The sequence below is a fragment of the Miniopterus schreibersii genome (genome assembly GCF_964146895.1).
Source record: "Miniopterus schreibersii genome assembly, chromosome: 6".
Taxonomy (NCBI): domain Eukaryota; kingdom Metazoa; phylum Chordata; class Mammalia; order Chiroptera; family Miniopteridae; genus Miniopterus; species Miniopterus schreibersii.
The window spans coordinates 35,875,586-35,892,683 of NC_138107.1; the positions used below are offsets into that span (position 1 = coordinate 35,875,586).

A 17,098-nucleotide genomic window follows, 5' to 3' on the forward strand; every position below is an offset into this window, starting at 1 on the left:
TGATCAACCATTTGTTCCAGCCTTTTCACTTACTAATCCTTCTCTATTCCATTAAATTGTGATTAAATCATCTTATATACATATTTCTGTACCACGTCACTCACAATATGTCTATTTATATGCCAGTACCAAAATTTTTATTTTATACATAATGATGTTTTAATATTTATCCAGCTATTATACTTTATTATGTGTCAATTTTGAAATGTCTTAGTCTTGATTATTTATTACATAATTTGAGGATCACTGAAAAATTTTAAAAAGAGTTAAGTTGGAAATATATTTCATTTCCTTCACTTACAAACAACTGACATCTCTCTAACCAGGAACATGATGTTTTCTTCCTATAGCTGGGACAAGTGTTCAATGCATACGATTTTAGAAAAATATAAACATAAAGTTACCTTAGCTTTTCTCACTATTCAAATCTGTACCATTTGAACTAAGCTTCATGGGGGGGAAATGGATAGCTGCCAGAAAAGAGCATCTGCAATAACCACAGTAACTACATTTTTAGGACATTAGAAAAATACATAATAAAATCTTTGCAAATAAGAACAAACTTAAAGCAGAAATACCATAACCCCTTCTTCTAAATTTTTTTCTCCTTCCGCTAAATACTTAGTAAAATGGAAAGGACACATGGTGCAACTGCAATAAATTATCCAAGATCAAAATTAACCATTGTTTAAAATGATGAGTTGGAGAAAAAATTAAATTACTATAAATTTACAAAAATGCAGAGTTTTTTTTTTAATTTTTAACAATATAATATGCTATACAATGTCTACTGCAGTGTAGGAAAGCTGTTCCCCCTAAACAATCAAAGCTGAAAGGTCTCAGAACTAGTGCCTACAACTTCTACGAGCTCATGAAAGCAAAGCCCTAGTGATGGTATAATAAATGCAAGCAGTGTGTGGCTATAAGATCCCAAAACCTGAAAACCAACTTTTGTGCCAGTACCAGAATTAGATGAGGAGGTGGAGAAGATAAAATATGTAACTCAGAAGGTATCTCAAGTACAACATGTGCTCTTTTCTAATACAGAAGAAGGGGTACTCAGGTCAGAAACAATACCAGAGTACTTTACCAAAAGTATTTTAATTAATTTTTATTAAATTCATTTTTGTACTATATTTTGACTAATTTTATTCTATGATTCTAGTTAAAGAAAATGAAAAGCTCCCAGAGTTTCTGTAAATAAAATGCAAAAGTAGTTATAACTGCTTGGCCAGTGTAGCTCAGAGGTTGAGTATCAACCTATGATCCAAGAGATCGCAGTTAGATTCCCAGTCAGGGCACATGCCCAGGCAGGTTGCAGGCTCAATCCCCAGTAGGGGGCGTGCAGGGGGGCCAGTCAATGACTCTCTCTCATCATTGATGTTTCTAAACAATTCCCAAATTAAAGCACAAAAGAATTCTGAATAATCAGTAAGTACCTAGGTTTTTTTTTCATCTCCATGGTCTGTGTTAATAAATGTTTTCTAAATGTAAGATTAATAACTCATAACTATAAAATAAGAGTTTGGAAACCTATAAAACTAAACTTGAGTAAACTATAAAAAAATATTGATAAACACGTAAAACAAGACCACATAAAAACAAATTTCAAACTGATCTACGCCTTAAATGGGGGTACTGCTTCCAGGACACCCCCTGTGGATACTCAAGTCCCTTATATAAAGTGGCATAGTATTTGCATATAACCTACACATATTGGCCTGTATGCTTTTAAAATTATCTCTGTATAACTGATAATACCTAATATAATGTAATTGCTATGTAAATAGTTGTTGTATTGTTTAGTAAATAATGACAAAAATGTTCATGTTCAGTAGAGATGCAATCATTGTAGGCTTTACTACACAGTACACAGCAGCAACAATATTTCTCAAATATTTCTGACCAGTGGTTGGTTGAATCCATGGATTCAGAACCCGTGGATCTAAAGGGTGGACTGTAGTTTTCCCAACAAAATAATGTTACATCCATGACCAGGAACTAAGAGGACAATTTCTAACTAAGTAAAAATGACCTTCCAAGTTCATTCCAAGTTCAAAAAGTTATCTATATATATGGTGTTGGTGATTTCAGAATTTCTATCAGACAAATGTACTGTGCGGTATAAGGTGTTTGATAAGGCATAAAATTTTACTCATTTTAAAGAACCACAAAAATATTCTAATAAAAAGGAGATATGAATGTGGGGGTCAAAATATAGCTATATAATTCACTAAGAGAGAAGTTATGATAAAGCCAAAAGTCAAACACCTTGATAAAATGACTATGAAAAAGAGAAAAGTCACCAGGGCTTAAGAGCGAGAAAGAGGTTCTTACTAGAAAGATCTCAAGAATATGATGGTAGAAAAAGGCTTATCTGATACAATTAACAATGTGGATAAATGTCAAAATACAATATACAATGTGGGGAGGAAAGGTGCTATAGAATGCTATTAAGATATGTAGCAGGTTTGGAAAATAATGGCTAATATTTGCAGAGTGCTTTACTACATGCCAAGCACTGTTCAAGGCACTTTACATATATTCTCATTTAATCCTCACTTATCTTTTAAGGTAGGCACTACTATTATCCCCAATAAGGAAACTGAAGAACAATATGTAACTCTCCCAGAGATGAAACCCAGGTTTGAATTCAGTCTGATTCAAAGAGTGCACTCTTACCAAGCTGCCTAGGTAGACAAATATTAGGGAAAAAGACTAAAAGGAAACATACCAAAGTACTAATAGCAGATAACCAGTGAGATGACTGATATTTGAGCTGTTCTTATTTTCCAAGTTTTCTCCACTGAGCATATATTCATTCTGCTTAATTTTTTAATTAAATAAAGTATAGCTCAATCTATGGCAAGGAACTCAAAAGAGCAATATGGAAAATCTAAATTGTCTAGAGAGATTAACTTAAATTCAAAGACTGAGAAAAATAGGCCCACGGATAAAGATGCAAGGAATTTAAGTTTATTTAATCATAAAAAAGAAACCATAAAGATTAATAAGTATATTAAACTATCTGAATGTATACTATACTAGAAAATAACCACTGTCTATTTGACAATGGAGTGAATGATACGCTACAAAGAATTCACATCTGGTTTGATTAGAAAGCCATGAAATAATACAAAGGGCTATCAATTTTGTTTATAACTTTTGTTTCTAATACATCAAGATAGTTAGGTCCAATTTAATTTGGGAAGGAATTGTATAGTGAATTAACATTGAATTCACTATAGAGCCAACTGAAAAGCTTGCCACAATAATTTTTCTGAAGTTATTAGCCAGAGATAATCTGGGAAATAATTCAACACAGACTGATTTATTTCTACAGCACCATCTGATCTCTATATCATCCTGTATCAATAACTAACAACTGACCAACATAGGAACAAGACAAATAAATTTATAACCATAACCGTAACTATAGTAAACAAAAGTCCCAAGTTTAGTTAAAGTAGAAAGGGGTTGCAACATTAAAAGGATAATCCTGTACTGTAATCAGCTTTTTGTCCACAAAAAAAAAGGGAGGAAGGCAAAAGAGAATGGAAGAGTAAAGGGAAATAATCACCTGGTAACACAATGCCCATGAAAGCTTCTCTCATTTTACTATTCTAACTAACGTAATTACTATGCACAGTAGCTATCCTCCAAATCTCTACACAGTCAATTTTGATGCTTAGTTGTACCTCTTATTTGAAAAATAGCATGTTTTTAAGATTTAGCACATACCACAAAGATGAATAATGTCTGAAAACAAATACTAACTGAAATAAAATATAGAAAGCAATGATTTCAAGAGTTAAGCAAAAAATATAATGAACCAAGTATATAACAAGCACTAAAAACAATCCAGCTTTTCCTTAGAGATTTCAAAAAATATAAGTTAAAAAAAAAAAAGTAGGTAAAATTGGCAGGCGTTCTAGTACAGGTATTTTTTTTCTTTTATATATAAAGAACTAGTATTTTCCTGATATGAATAGAAGAAAAAATTTATAATAAACCCTAAATATAAAGTCTTTCAGAAAGGTACAGTTGCCTGCTTGGTAATTAATTCTGTTACCTAAATATATCAGTTGCATTTCTCTGTTGTAACACAAAACTCAAGATATTTTTGTCATATTTACATTCCCTATATCCAGGTCAGTAATATATAATTACCTGACCATATATGACTAATACCAATTTTCTTGAGTAGGCAAAGGTTACTATTTCAAAGTTTAACTTATTGAGAATAAGGCTCAGAATAATGGAGTCAGTCTGGCTTCATGACTCACTAAATGTGTAACCTTGGTCAAGTTGCCAAAACTTCCCATGCCTCAATTTCTTTCTGTAAAATAATAATAGTTCCTCCTACAGTCCATTTAAGGTTTTAAAAGGGAAAATACTAAGAGCGCTGCCTGGTACACAGTAATTACATAGCAAATGTTAATAGGAAAGTTATTTACTATCAAGCCTCTTGCACTTTGTCTATCACAGGGCTGCCTGACAAGGTATTCAAAGAGCAACATAACGGATTTCCTTAATTATATGGACCTGAAGTTCTCAAAGAGAGAAACTTTTCCCTATAGGGGAAGCTCCTATAATATTTTATCTTCCATTTCTTTCAAAAATACTATTCTTCCCCAGTTTAATTTTCTATGTGTGAACATATTATGTTGTATCAAATTCTTTGACTGTTTTTTAAAATAGTTGTTCTTTATAATAAGCTTATATATAGAAATTATTATTATTATTTTTAATCCTCACCTGAGGATATTTTTCCATTGCTTTTCAGAAAGAGTGGAAGGGGGAGGGGAGAGAGGGAGAGGGAGAAACATCAATGTGAAAGAGACACATTGATTGGTTGACTCCCACATGTGCCCCCCCCCCCCAGGATGGAGCCTGCAACTGAGGTACATGCTCTTGTCTTGGCTGGAATCGAACCTGGGACCCGTCAGTCAACAGGCTGATGTTCTAACCACTGAGCCAAATCAGCTAGGGCTATATATAGAAATCATTATTTAACCAGGGCAATTGTATGCTTAAAAAAAAAAATTAGCCCTGATTACCAACATACAAATATCACCTTTGGAAAATAGGTCAGAAAAAACAATCCAGAAAGCATCAGAGAGATAAAAAGAATATAACTCATAAAAAAAGAGAGTAATAGAAGAGTAAAGAAGTCTAGCATCTGTTCAACCCGAGTTCCAGAGGAGAGAGAATGAAGAAGCAGAGACAATATATTAAAAGATAATGACTGAGACTTTTCAAATGCAATAAAAGACACTATAGATTCAAGCCTAATAAACCTCAAACAAGATAAATTTAAAAGAATTGACACCAAGACACAAACTACAGGAAACCAATAAGAAAATCTTAAAAGTAACCAGAAAAAAAGAAATGGCTTTCCAATAGGGTTAGTAGATTTTAACACAAATATATCAGTAATTGTATATAAAGGACAAAATGCCCCAAATAAAACAAAGACTGTCATATTGATTTTTTAAAAGCCACTTCTATACTATTTTAAGAGATACAGAAAATAAAAGGATACAGGAAAATAAAAGACTGCAAGTGAAACAATGGAAAAAGATATACAAACATAAAGCAAAATTATGCAAAATTAATATTGATTAATGGTATAGTAAGTATCCAGAAAAGGAAAAAAAAAGTAGGATTTAGATGGATGGAAGAAATAGGGAGAATAACTCCTGACTAGACAGGAGGATGGGGTGCAAGAAGAGGCTATGATTAAAATATGAAGGCCTCTGAAATTCACAAGTTTAGACTTGGTGGTAAAGGAAATATAGCACCATTAAAATATCCTACACAACCTCTTTATACTACCTTGATCAGAAGAGCAACATAGCTAAAGCAAAAGTAAATAAGATGAATAATATTACAGTGTTATACAGTATGATCTGGAAGAGAGAGAAGGAGAAGATATCAGAAGCAAGGAGACTAGTTTGGATGATCTGTAGGAGTCCATGTACAACAAAGGCCTGAGAAGGTAAAGGGATGAATCTAGGAGGCATTTCAAGAGGAAGACCTATCTCCGTCAGTTTTCTTTCTTTGAAATTTTAAAGGCAAAAAAAATACACTATGCTTTATAAAAAATAAACTATTCTTGTTTTCCACCCTTATATTCTGTATCATGATACAGTCACCCATTAAAACAACCTAATAATATACAGGTTATTAAACCAGAGATTTTCAATCTTTTTCATCTCATGGCACACATAAACTAATTACTAAAATTCTGCAGCTAACCAAAAAATATATTTTTTGCTGATTTGACCCAAAAAATAGGCATAATTTTTATTGATTTAAAATAATAATAGTAATAATTACCTACCCCTTTTGCTCCAAAGTGACTTTTTTAAAAAGTCAGGTTCCTATACTTGTAGATAAGGATTTCTGGTACCAAGAATTAACCAATCAGACACAACCTCATTATGTGACATGACCAGTAAGACGCAACTCTATTATATGATCTATATATTTATGGTTCAAGACAGGGAATTCACACCGGACAGCTATCATTGTTTTGGCTATAGTCCTTATTTTATTTGACAATCTAAGGGAAAAGAGGTTAGTGCCCTGACTAAATAGTGTGGGGTTAAAAATTGCTATAGTAAACAATTCTTTCTAAAAATAAAATACCAATGAACTAATTAGCCTAAATTAGGTACAAATCCACAATCCACAATTACATATTATGACTTCTTCACCATTAAGATCACTGATGTAAGAAAAAAATCTGATGACGGCTTTTTCCTCTTTGAATGCTAATGTACATAATATAAAATTTTCTGATTTCACAGTAACTAAAAAACATTTTTATTTTCTAAAGCTCTTTACCAAAAGAATATCAACCTGGAAATGAACTTAACTCACCAATGCTGGGTGGGCTACCATAGTTAATTGGTGACTCAGGTGGTCTTCCACAATGCAATGCAGCCAGAGCAGATCCTTTCCACACAACATGCTTGCAGCCTATTAAACACACATATTTTTATAGATACAAAAATAGGATACAAAGACAGGGAAAAAAAAAAATGTCTAAATGCTATTAGAAATTTGTCATACTTTTGTTTGTACGTAGCAAGGACTGTCTTCCAGCTCCTAATAAAGTTTGTACTCCAGGAACACTTTGTGGAATTTCTTGTTCAAGAAGAGGTCCTAATCGATGACATATTTGCAGCAAGTGATCAGGTGCTAAATGTCTGTAATACTTCACCTATTATATGAAAGACATAAAATATTTGCTAAATAAGGTAATATACATTCTTTATAGTAAATAAATATACTTTAAAAAACACAATAATGTGTTCTGGTTAGTCAACATTTTGTTTTACTTGGGAGAACAGCTCATGTTTATTTGGTGAAATGACTTGACTCACAGAATAGAATAGCTACCCAATCATCATTTAATCCATGGAGGAGGAAAAATACTAAGGAATTAATGTAACCTAAATATAGCAAGTTTTAAATTAACAGATGCTAGTCAATGAAAATACTGAATGATGAAAAAATATATAGCATTATAACCTAAAATAGTATGTTTCAGTTTAACATTTTAATTTTCAAAAACTTCAAAAGAAAACATCAAACTATAAAATACAGAAATGTTTTATATCCTTGATATTATAGAGTATCTCCAGAATAATTAAGGATTAAATAAACTTGACAGTTCATGTTTTCATTATAAAATTTAAAAACACAGAACATCTATGCTGAGTTTTATAACTGACCTAAAACCTAACATAAAGGCCAAATTCTAACTATTAATTTAAACATATTTTGACTATAGAAAAAAATCTACCTACTAGAAAGTTTGAGCATTTCTGGAACAACTTCAAAACACTGCTTAATTTATGTTACCATTTGAAAACACATTATGAAATGCTAATATTTTTATTACTTATCCTACGGTGTTTTTAATAGACAATATTTACATATTAATCTAAAGAGAATTACAGAAAATAAAGTATACTATTTTATCACTTTATATTTAGGTTATTAAGTTACTAACAATTTCTCACTGTAGTACCTAAATAATACTCCAGTTCAGCTGTTCTCAATGTGTGTTCTGAGAACCCGTGGGAGTTCCTCAGGCAAAAATTACGAAAACTAAGTACTTTTTCACTCTCATTTTTCTCATGAGTATATGGTGTTTTCCAGAGGCCACATGACATGTGATGTTACAACAGAATAAAAGCAGAAGCAGATAAGAATCTATCTTTATTAAGCCAGACAGTAAATGTTCTCAATAGTGTGAAACAATGACATTATTCTCACAAGTTTGTTTCGGAAAATAATTATGTTATTTTAAAACTTACATTAACACGAAATAAATTTATTAGATTTAAATAACGCATTTTAAAATGTTTTATTTTTTAAATAATATAAGATTATAATCCACATAAGCAAAGGAACTTCAATAATTTTTACTAATGTAAAGAAGTTCTGAGGCCAAGAAGTTTGAGAATTGCTACTCAAGTTCATTTACTAATGGCAATTTTAGTATGAATTCCTTATAAGCTTGATTCAAGGGGGTTTTATCATTTCATTCATCTTGTAGTATCTGTTATACTCTAACTGCTGAAGACCATGAATGGTATTTCTAAAAACTTAGCTAGTATTCATCCTTCTAAGCTGAAGCTAATTGACAGGAACTTACTTTACTTTTCCTCATAGTACACTCCTGGAATGGAGACAGCTTAGAGCCATAGTGTAACACTCTTACAGGATAATTTAAAACCGTACTGTGTCTGGCATACAATAGATGGTCAGTAAGTACTGAGATAATAATTCTGAAAAAGAAGTTCTAATACAAATTATACACACTACATCTCTGCTTTTGAGATTCACAAAGCGCAATAACATTAAAGCCTCTGAAAAATCTTGAAATAAAAACTATCTTATTTTGTTTAATGCACAATTTCCAAAACTCGTTAGCTTTTGGTTCCTTTTTCTCCTAATATCATCTTGATTCAAAAAACACTTTCAACTATCTGCTTCAGTATGATTAGCTAAATAGAAAAAGCACTTAAAAGAAAATATACCAAAATAAGAATTTTTACAATTATATTTATACTTTTCTCTAATCTTTCCTAATTTGCTAAAAATAAAACCTAAAAGAAAAAATATCTAAAATTTATAAGGTTCCTTCCATTTCTAAACTTGTATATGACAATTATTCTAATGTGACTTCTTTAAATTGATCAAAATTCCTTGTAAAAATTTTACTTTAACAAGAAAGTTCATCACTTATTAATGTTAATTTTGTGATGATCCTGTGTTAGTCTTCTTGCAAAATACATTTCAGGTAATGAACCTGAAAATTCTTATTGCAGAATTTCATCTTTTAATGAAATATTATTAATCCACTTTTTTCCAACTAAATCTTTTCTTGATGATTTAGTATGTTACAATTTTTCAAAATCAACTTTCACTTTTAAGTTATAAGAGATACTTTCAGTTCTTCAACTCCTCATGCTTTCTGGCTTTTGAGACACAAGCTCATCAATCTGCTTAAAATCTATTCTTTACCCACCCACCTCCACTATCACTTTCTTTCATGTCTCAGTCTATGCCTTACTGCCTTACATGAGCTGTTACACCACAACTGCTCCTTCTTTGTGTTTCCATGGCACATTATATACTCCTTCCCAAATGTCCCTTTATGCTCCTCCCCCCACTCCCAAACACTCTGTAGTACTTACCATATTGTATTAATTTTCCTTAATAATACCCAGACCTCAGTGGGAATCTAATGTTAGGGAATCTAATGTTAGTTATGATCCTCTCCCTCTCTCCTGCAAAAAACACAAATATAGGCCCTACCACAATCTTGCCTTGTGTGAGGGGGCTCATAAGACACCTGCCACTATACTAAAATTGCCAATTTATTGGTCCATGTCCTGCATAAGACATGAAATTAGATCTTATTTACCTGTCAACCCAGTACCTAAAAGCAATAGAGTGCTTAATAAATTGTTAGCTAAATGAACACATGAAAATATGCAGAATCACTGACTTCTCTTCTATCTAGCCATTAAATAGTGAAGTTCCTTATGGTCTGAGATCCTGGAAACCAGTTCCAGAACCTCTTTTCTTTATACTCTATGCTCTCTCCTTGTACAATCCTTAAGCACATCAAACTTAAAACACATCTCTCTTTGGAGTCCCAAAGCCACCTCAACTCAATATATGTAAAAATGTGAACTCAATCCTCATGCCAAAGCCCTCCTAAATGGCAATACCATATACCTAGCCTCAAACCAAGTCATTTTTTTACCACTGCCCATTCCGCCCTCCCACCTCATTCCCAATATCCAAGCAGTTTCACCAACTCCAACTGATTTGTCCTTCCTACCCTTAAATCCATCTACCTCTCCTTCACTACCACAACAGCCCAACTTCAAATCATCTTTGCAATGCACTCCCATCTTTCCCACATCCACTCATACCCTCTACATCATCCAAATCTATTCTCTATTTCCTTAGAATGAACGCTCTTTCCAAAACATGCGGTCAAGTCACGCCTACCTAAAACCACCAGAGGCTTTCCTTATTCTTAGCAAATTCAAACCCTTAACATGGTCTACAAACCCTGAAATGCATTTCTGGTCCATCCCTATTTCTATGCTTTACCTGGCACATTCCCAGCCTTACACTCTCCAGCCCCCACTTTCTACATTTAGACACACCCATCTTCTTTCAGATTCTTTACCTGCACTCTCTTCTGTCAGTCTTTTCCCATGTGATGCCCTCATTTCCCTACATCCCCTTGCCCACGCAATTCTTCTATGTGCTTCAGGTCTTCCTGCCAATGTAACTTCATTTGTTTTCCTAACTCTATTCAGTCTAAGTGTGTTATCTTGGGCACATATACTCAGTGACTTTTCTTAACTCGTGTTATCAGCTTATGATTATACATTTTAAAGTATAATGATTTAATGCTTTTCTTCTCGAGTTCACTACAAACTATAAGAGAAAAGGGACTATATCTCCATTTGGTCCCAATTGTCACACACACTACATATTTTTAAAAAATATAAATTATCATTTACTACTGTCTTTTTCTAAACATTATTCTTCATGAATATTACTCCATGCCACTATGGTCAATATTTAAAAAGTAAAAACAAAAACAAATTTTAAAAAATTAAAATACCTCATTTACAGCTATACACATATAACTTTTAATTTACAAATTAGTAAGAACCCCAATCTTTAATGTTAAGCTTTTCAGTTTGAATAAACTGTTATTTTATTTATTTACACTAATAAAATAATTAAAAGGAAGTTAAAACTAAAAGGAAAATTTGAAATATTCTAATAAAATCCCTTATACAAAATATCTATATTTGGGTTCTCAGTAATTATTTATACACTATTATATGGGAAAAATAAAACACAACTTCACTTCCTCAGTTCTAATATACCCATTACTTTCCGTGACCAGAGCTGCTTTCAAGCTCTTTAGATATTCAACACATAAAAAATATTACCAAATTATAAAGTTTGATAAATATTAATAACACAGAGCTAACACATAATGACTGCACACTAAATGCTCGCCCTTGGGGTAAATGTGGTACGTCTTACATGTAACAACTAAGTTAATTATTTTAACAACCCTATGAGGTACGTACCGTTACTATTCCCATTAGTAAAGAAATTATGGTGCAAAAAAGCAAAACCACCATTGAAAGTCACACACATTCAGTGGATGGTAGAGAGTCAAACCAAGGCAACCCAACTCCAGAGTCCACATTCATACTGCCCATCCCCAAAGTACCTATTGCTTCTAATGTATGTATGTATCAGTGTGCAAGTAAGCTGTAAATACATTTTACATAGTTTTCAAATGACATTAAACTGAGCAAGAAAAAGAAATGTTTTGAAGTTCATTCTCATTACAAAAAAAATGAGCTCAAAAACATGAATTCCTATAGGTAAAGGGGAACACTTAAAAATCTAAGGATACAAAGATAAAACTAGTACAATGACTTAATGACAATACTATATATACTCTCTACCAAAATGGCTAAAGGAAATCAACGTCATCAATCCTGCTTTTGTACATCAGTAAGATTAAAATTTTTAACTCTTAATTTAAAAAGAGGGAGATCCAAGATGGCAACGAGGTAGTTGGAAGCTACACTCACCTCCTCCCAGGACCAAACTGGAATTATAACTAAATTATAGAACAATCATCCTGAATAACCAACTCAAGACTAGCTAAAGAGAAGTCTTATAACCAAGGATTTACAGAAGACACATAAAGACTGGTAGGAAAGGCAGAGACATGAAAAAAGCTGGCCCCACTACCACAGGAGGCAACGGAGGTTCTGGAGGGATGTTTTGACTGCAGGGGTTTCTCCCTGAAAGCGTGGAGTCAAAAGCACAAACCGGCTTCCCAGCCCAGAGCACCAGAGCCAGGAAGAGGCACACACATAACATTTGGCTGTGAAAAGCAGCAGGGCTTCTGTCCACTAGGAAGAGACAGGAATCCACTAAAGACACAGGCACTCTTAAAGGGTCAATGAACGAAATTTTGTTCACAGCCACTCGCCCTGAGCTATGACTGAGCAAGAGGGAAGTGGAACAGAGTCGTGTGAGGAGAGTTGGGGTTTGTGGCTTAGGGGAGAGTTGAACGGACAGATGACAGGAACCCTGTGCTGAGTTATTCTCTCTTACTGCAGATGTCATTTTTCTCGGGTGGCACACTCCCCTCCATGCACCATCAGGGAAAAGCTATACTCCACCCTCTGAACTCCCTTTCACCCCAACCTGCAGAGCTTACGCCCTGCTGAGGAGTACAACAAGAGACTCCTTCAGTAAATGAGTCTAATAGGCAGCAGGCAGGCAGAGGTGGATCTCAGGGGACTTTTGGGATCTCTTGGGACTTTTGCTGGCCTCCCCCAGGCCCAATGCTGATATAACCAGCCCTGGTGCATAGCCTCATCCTTTCTGAGTGCACCCAGGCCCAGCAGAGGCAGCCACGAACTGTGGATTGCCTGTAGCTTCAAACAGGTGACTGAAGGGCAGTCACAGTTAGCATCTTACATTGGCCTGAACCAGAGTCCGGTTGGAGCATCACACCGTACACGAAAAGGTTGTGGGTTCAATTTCCAGTCAGGACACATACCTAGACTGCAGGTACAATCCTTGCTTTGGGGGACATACAGGAAAGCAACTGATCAACGTTTCTCTCTTGCATCCATGTTTCTTCCTCTCTCTCTTTTTCTGTCTCTCTAAAATCAGTAATTATGTCCTCAGGTGAGGATTAAAAAGTAAAAGAGTAAAATGGCAATAAATGCATACCTATCAATAATCACTTTAAATGTAAATGGCTTAAATGCTCCAATCAAAAGACATAGGGTAGCTGAATGGATAAGGAAACAAGACCCATATAGATGCTCTAAAAGAGACCCACCTCAGAATGAAAGAGACACAGGCTAAGAGTAAAGAGATGTAAAAAGATGTTTCATGGAAAGGGAAAAACGCTGGAGTAGCAATACTTATATCTGACAAAACAGATTTTAAAACAAAGGCTACAGTAAGAGACAAAGAAGGACACTAGATAATGTTAAAGGGAGTAACTTAACAAGAGGATATAACCCTTATAAACATTTATGTAACCAACAAAGAAGCACCTAAATATGTAAAGCCAATCTTGATGGACATAAAGGGAAAATGTGACAGTAATACAGTCATAGTAGGAGATTTTAACACCCCACTGGCATCAATGACATCTATTCCAGAAAGAAAATTAACAAGAAAATGGTGGCCTTAAATGACATACAAGATCAGATGAATTTAATTGATATGTTCAGAGCATTTCATACCAAAGCAGCAGAATATAAATTCTTTTCAAGTGCACATGGAACATTTGATAGGACTGACTACATGTTAGGACACAAAACAAGTCTCCATAAATTTAAGGACACTGAAATCAGTATCAAGCATCTTCTCTAACCATAATGGTATAAAAGAAGAAATCATTCACAAGAAAAAAACTGGAAGACAGAGAGGATAAATAACGTTATTAAACGATAACTGGGTTAACAAAAAGATCAAGGAAGAAATAAAAAAATACCTCGAAACAAATGAAAATGAGAACACAACACAAAATCTATGTGACACAGCGAAAGCAGTCCTAAGAGGGAAATTCATAGCATTACAGGCCTATCTGAAAAAAGAAAAAAAACTCAAGTAAATAATCTAACTTTACCCTTAAAGGAACTCAAAAAAAGAACAAAGCAAGCCCAAAGTGAGTAGAAGAAAGAAAATAATACGAGTCTAAAAGTATAGAAAATATCAGTGAAACCAAGAGCTGGTTCCTTGAAAGATAAACAAGACTGACAAACCTTTAACTAGACTCATCAAGGAAAAAAGAGGGAGGGCAAAATAAAATCAGAAATGAAAGAGGAGAAGTAACAACTGACACCAAAGAAATACAAAGGATTGCAAAAAACAAACAAACATTATGAACTATACACCAACAAATGGGACAATCAGGAAGAAATGGATTCATTTCTAGAAACATACAATCTTCCAAAACTGAATGAGGAAGAATCAGAGAATCTGAACAGACAGATTACAACTAGTGAAAATGATGCAGTAATAATAAAAAAAACCTCTCGCCCGGCCAGGCGTGGCTCAGTGGTTGAGCGTAGACCTAGGATCCAGGCAATTGGGGTTCGATTCCCAGTCAGGGCACATGCCCGGGTTGTGGGCTCACAGCTGATCAATGAATCTCTCATCATTGATGTTTCTATCCCTCTCTCTCCCTCTCCCTTCCTCTCTCTGAAATCAATAAAGATATATTTAAAAAAACACACAAAAACTCTCAACAAACCAAAGTCCTGGACTTGAATTTTACCAATCATTCAAAGAACACCTATCCTCCTCATACTATTTCAAAAAATTCAAGAGGAGGGAAGACTCCCAAGCTCTTTTTACGAGTCCAGCATTATCTGAATTCCAAAACCAGATAAAGATACTACAAAGAAAGACAATTAGAGGCTAATATCCCTGATGAACATAGATACTAAAATCCTCAACAAAATATAAGCATACTGAATTCAGCAACACATTAAAAAGATCACACACCTTGATGAAGTCGGGTTTACTCTGGGAATGCAAGGTTGGCACAATACTTGCAAATCAATACGTCTTATACATACCACACAGACAAAATAAAGGACAAAAATCACATGATCACATCAATAGATGAAGAAAAAGCATTTGATAAAATACAGTACCCATTTATGATAAAACACTCACCAAAGTGGGAAGAGAGGGGAACGTATCTCAATGTAATAAAGGCCATAATATGACAAACTCACAGATGACATCATACTCAATGGGCAAAAACCACAAGCATTTCCCTTAAGTGGAAAGAGATGTCCACTTTCACCACTCTTATTCAACACAGTACTGTAGCAATCAGACAAGATTGCTCCTTTGTCAAAAGCAATCAGACAAGAAAAAAATAGAAGTCATCCAAACTGGAAAGGAAGAAGTAAAACTGTCATTATTTGCACATGACATGATGCTGTATGTAGAGAGCCCTAAAGATTCCACCAAAAAACTACTAGAACTGATAAACGAATTCAATGAAGTAGCAGGATACAAAATATCCAGAAATCAGTTGCATTTTTATACACCAATAATGATCTATCAGGAAGGGAAACTTTAAACAATTCCATTCACAATTGTTTCAAAAAGAATAAAATACCTAGAAATAAATTTAACCAAGGATGTAAAAGACCTGCCCTCAGAAAATTATAAGACTGAAGAAAGGAACTGAAGAAGATACAAATTAATGGAAGCATTTACCATGTTCAGGGATACAAAAAAAAATAACATTGAAATGTCCATATTACCCAAGCAATCTATAGACTCAATGCACTTCCTATCAAGTTATGGCATATTTCACAGAACTAGAGCAAATATTCCAAAATATACATGGAACCACAAAAGACCCCAAATAGCCACAGCAATCTTGAGAAAAAAGAACAAAGTTGGAGTAATGATGCTGCCTAATATCAAACTATACTACAAGGCCATAGTAATAAAACAGTATGGTATATATAGATCAATGGAACAAAACAGAGAGCCCAGAAATAAACTCACACCTTTATAGTCAATTAATTTTGACAAAAGAGGCAAAAACACACAATGGGGTAAAGATAGTCTATTCAATAAATGGTGTTGGGAAAATTGATATGTGCAAAAAAATGAAACCAGACCACCTTCTTATACCATACACAAGAAAAAACTCAAAATGAATTAAATACTTAAATATTAGACATGAATCCATAAAAATCCTAGAAAAAAAGCACAGGCAGTAAAATCTTGGACATTTCTCATAGCAATATTTTCTTCTGTTATATCTCCTCGGACAAAGGAAACAAAAGAAAAAAATAAACAAATGGGACTACATCAAACTAAAATGTTTTGTACTGCAAAGGAAGCCATCAACAAAATGAAAAGACAACCCACTGTATGGGAGAATATATTTGCCAGTGGTACATCTGATAAGGGGTTAATATCCAAAATTCATAAAGAACTTATACAACTCAACATCAAAATAAAACAATCCAATTAAAAAATGGGCAAAACACCTGAAGAGATACTTCTCCAAAGACAACATACAGATGGCCAATAGACATATGAAAAGATGCTCAACGTCACTAATCATTAGAGAAATGCAAATTAAAACCACAATGAGATATCACCTCACACCTGTCAGCACGGCTACCATTAAGAAATCAACAAACAGCAAGTGTTTGGCAAAGATGTTGGTGGGAATTCAGACTGGCACAGCTACTGTGAAAAGTAGGTATGGAGTTACCTCAAAAAATTAAAAATGGAACTGCCTTATAACCCAGCAATTTCACTTCTGGGAACTTATTCAAAGAAACCCAAAGCACTAATTCAAAAGAATATATGCACACCTATGTTCACTGTAGCATTATTTACATAGCCAAGATTTGGAAACAGCCCAAGTACCCAACAGTAGATGAGTGGATTTACACAATGGAATACTACTCAGCTGTAAAAAGAAAGAAAGCTTACCCTTTTC

General features: G+C 33.9%; 1 protein-coding gene across 1 annotated transcript in view; it reads right to left on the minus strand.

Annotated features, from left to right (window-relative positions):
* The window catches only part of PHIP (PHIP subunit of CUL4-Ring ligase complex), a 121,528-nt gene that overhangs the window by 93,565 nt on the left and 10,865 nt on the right, over window positions 1-17,098 (minus strand). The window contains exons 5-6 of the mRNA XM_081139923.1: window positions 7,081-7,231; window positions 6,889-6,987 (exon numbers count right to left, since the gene is read on the minus strand). Coding sequence (XP_080996049.1) covers window positions 6,889-6,987; window positions 7,081-7,231 — 250 coding nt within the window. The remainder of the gene's footprint in view (window positions 1-6,888; window positions 6,988-7,080; window positions 7,232-17,098) is intronic.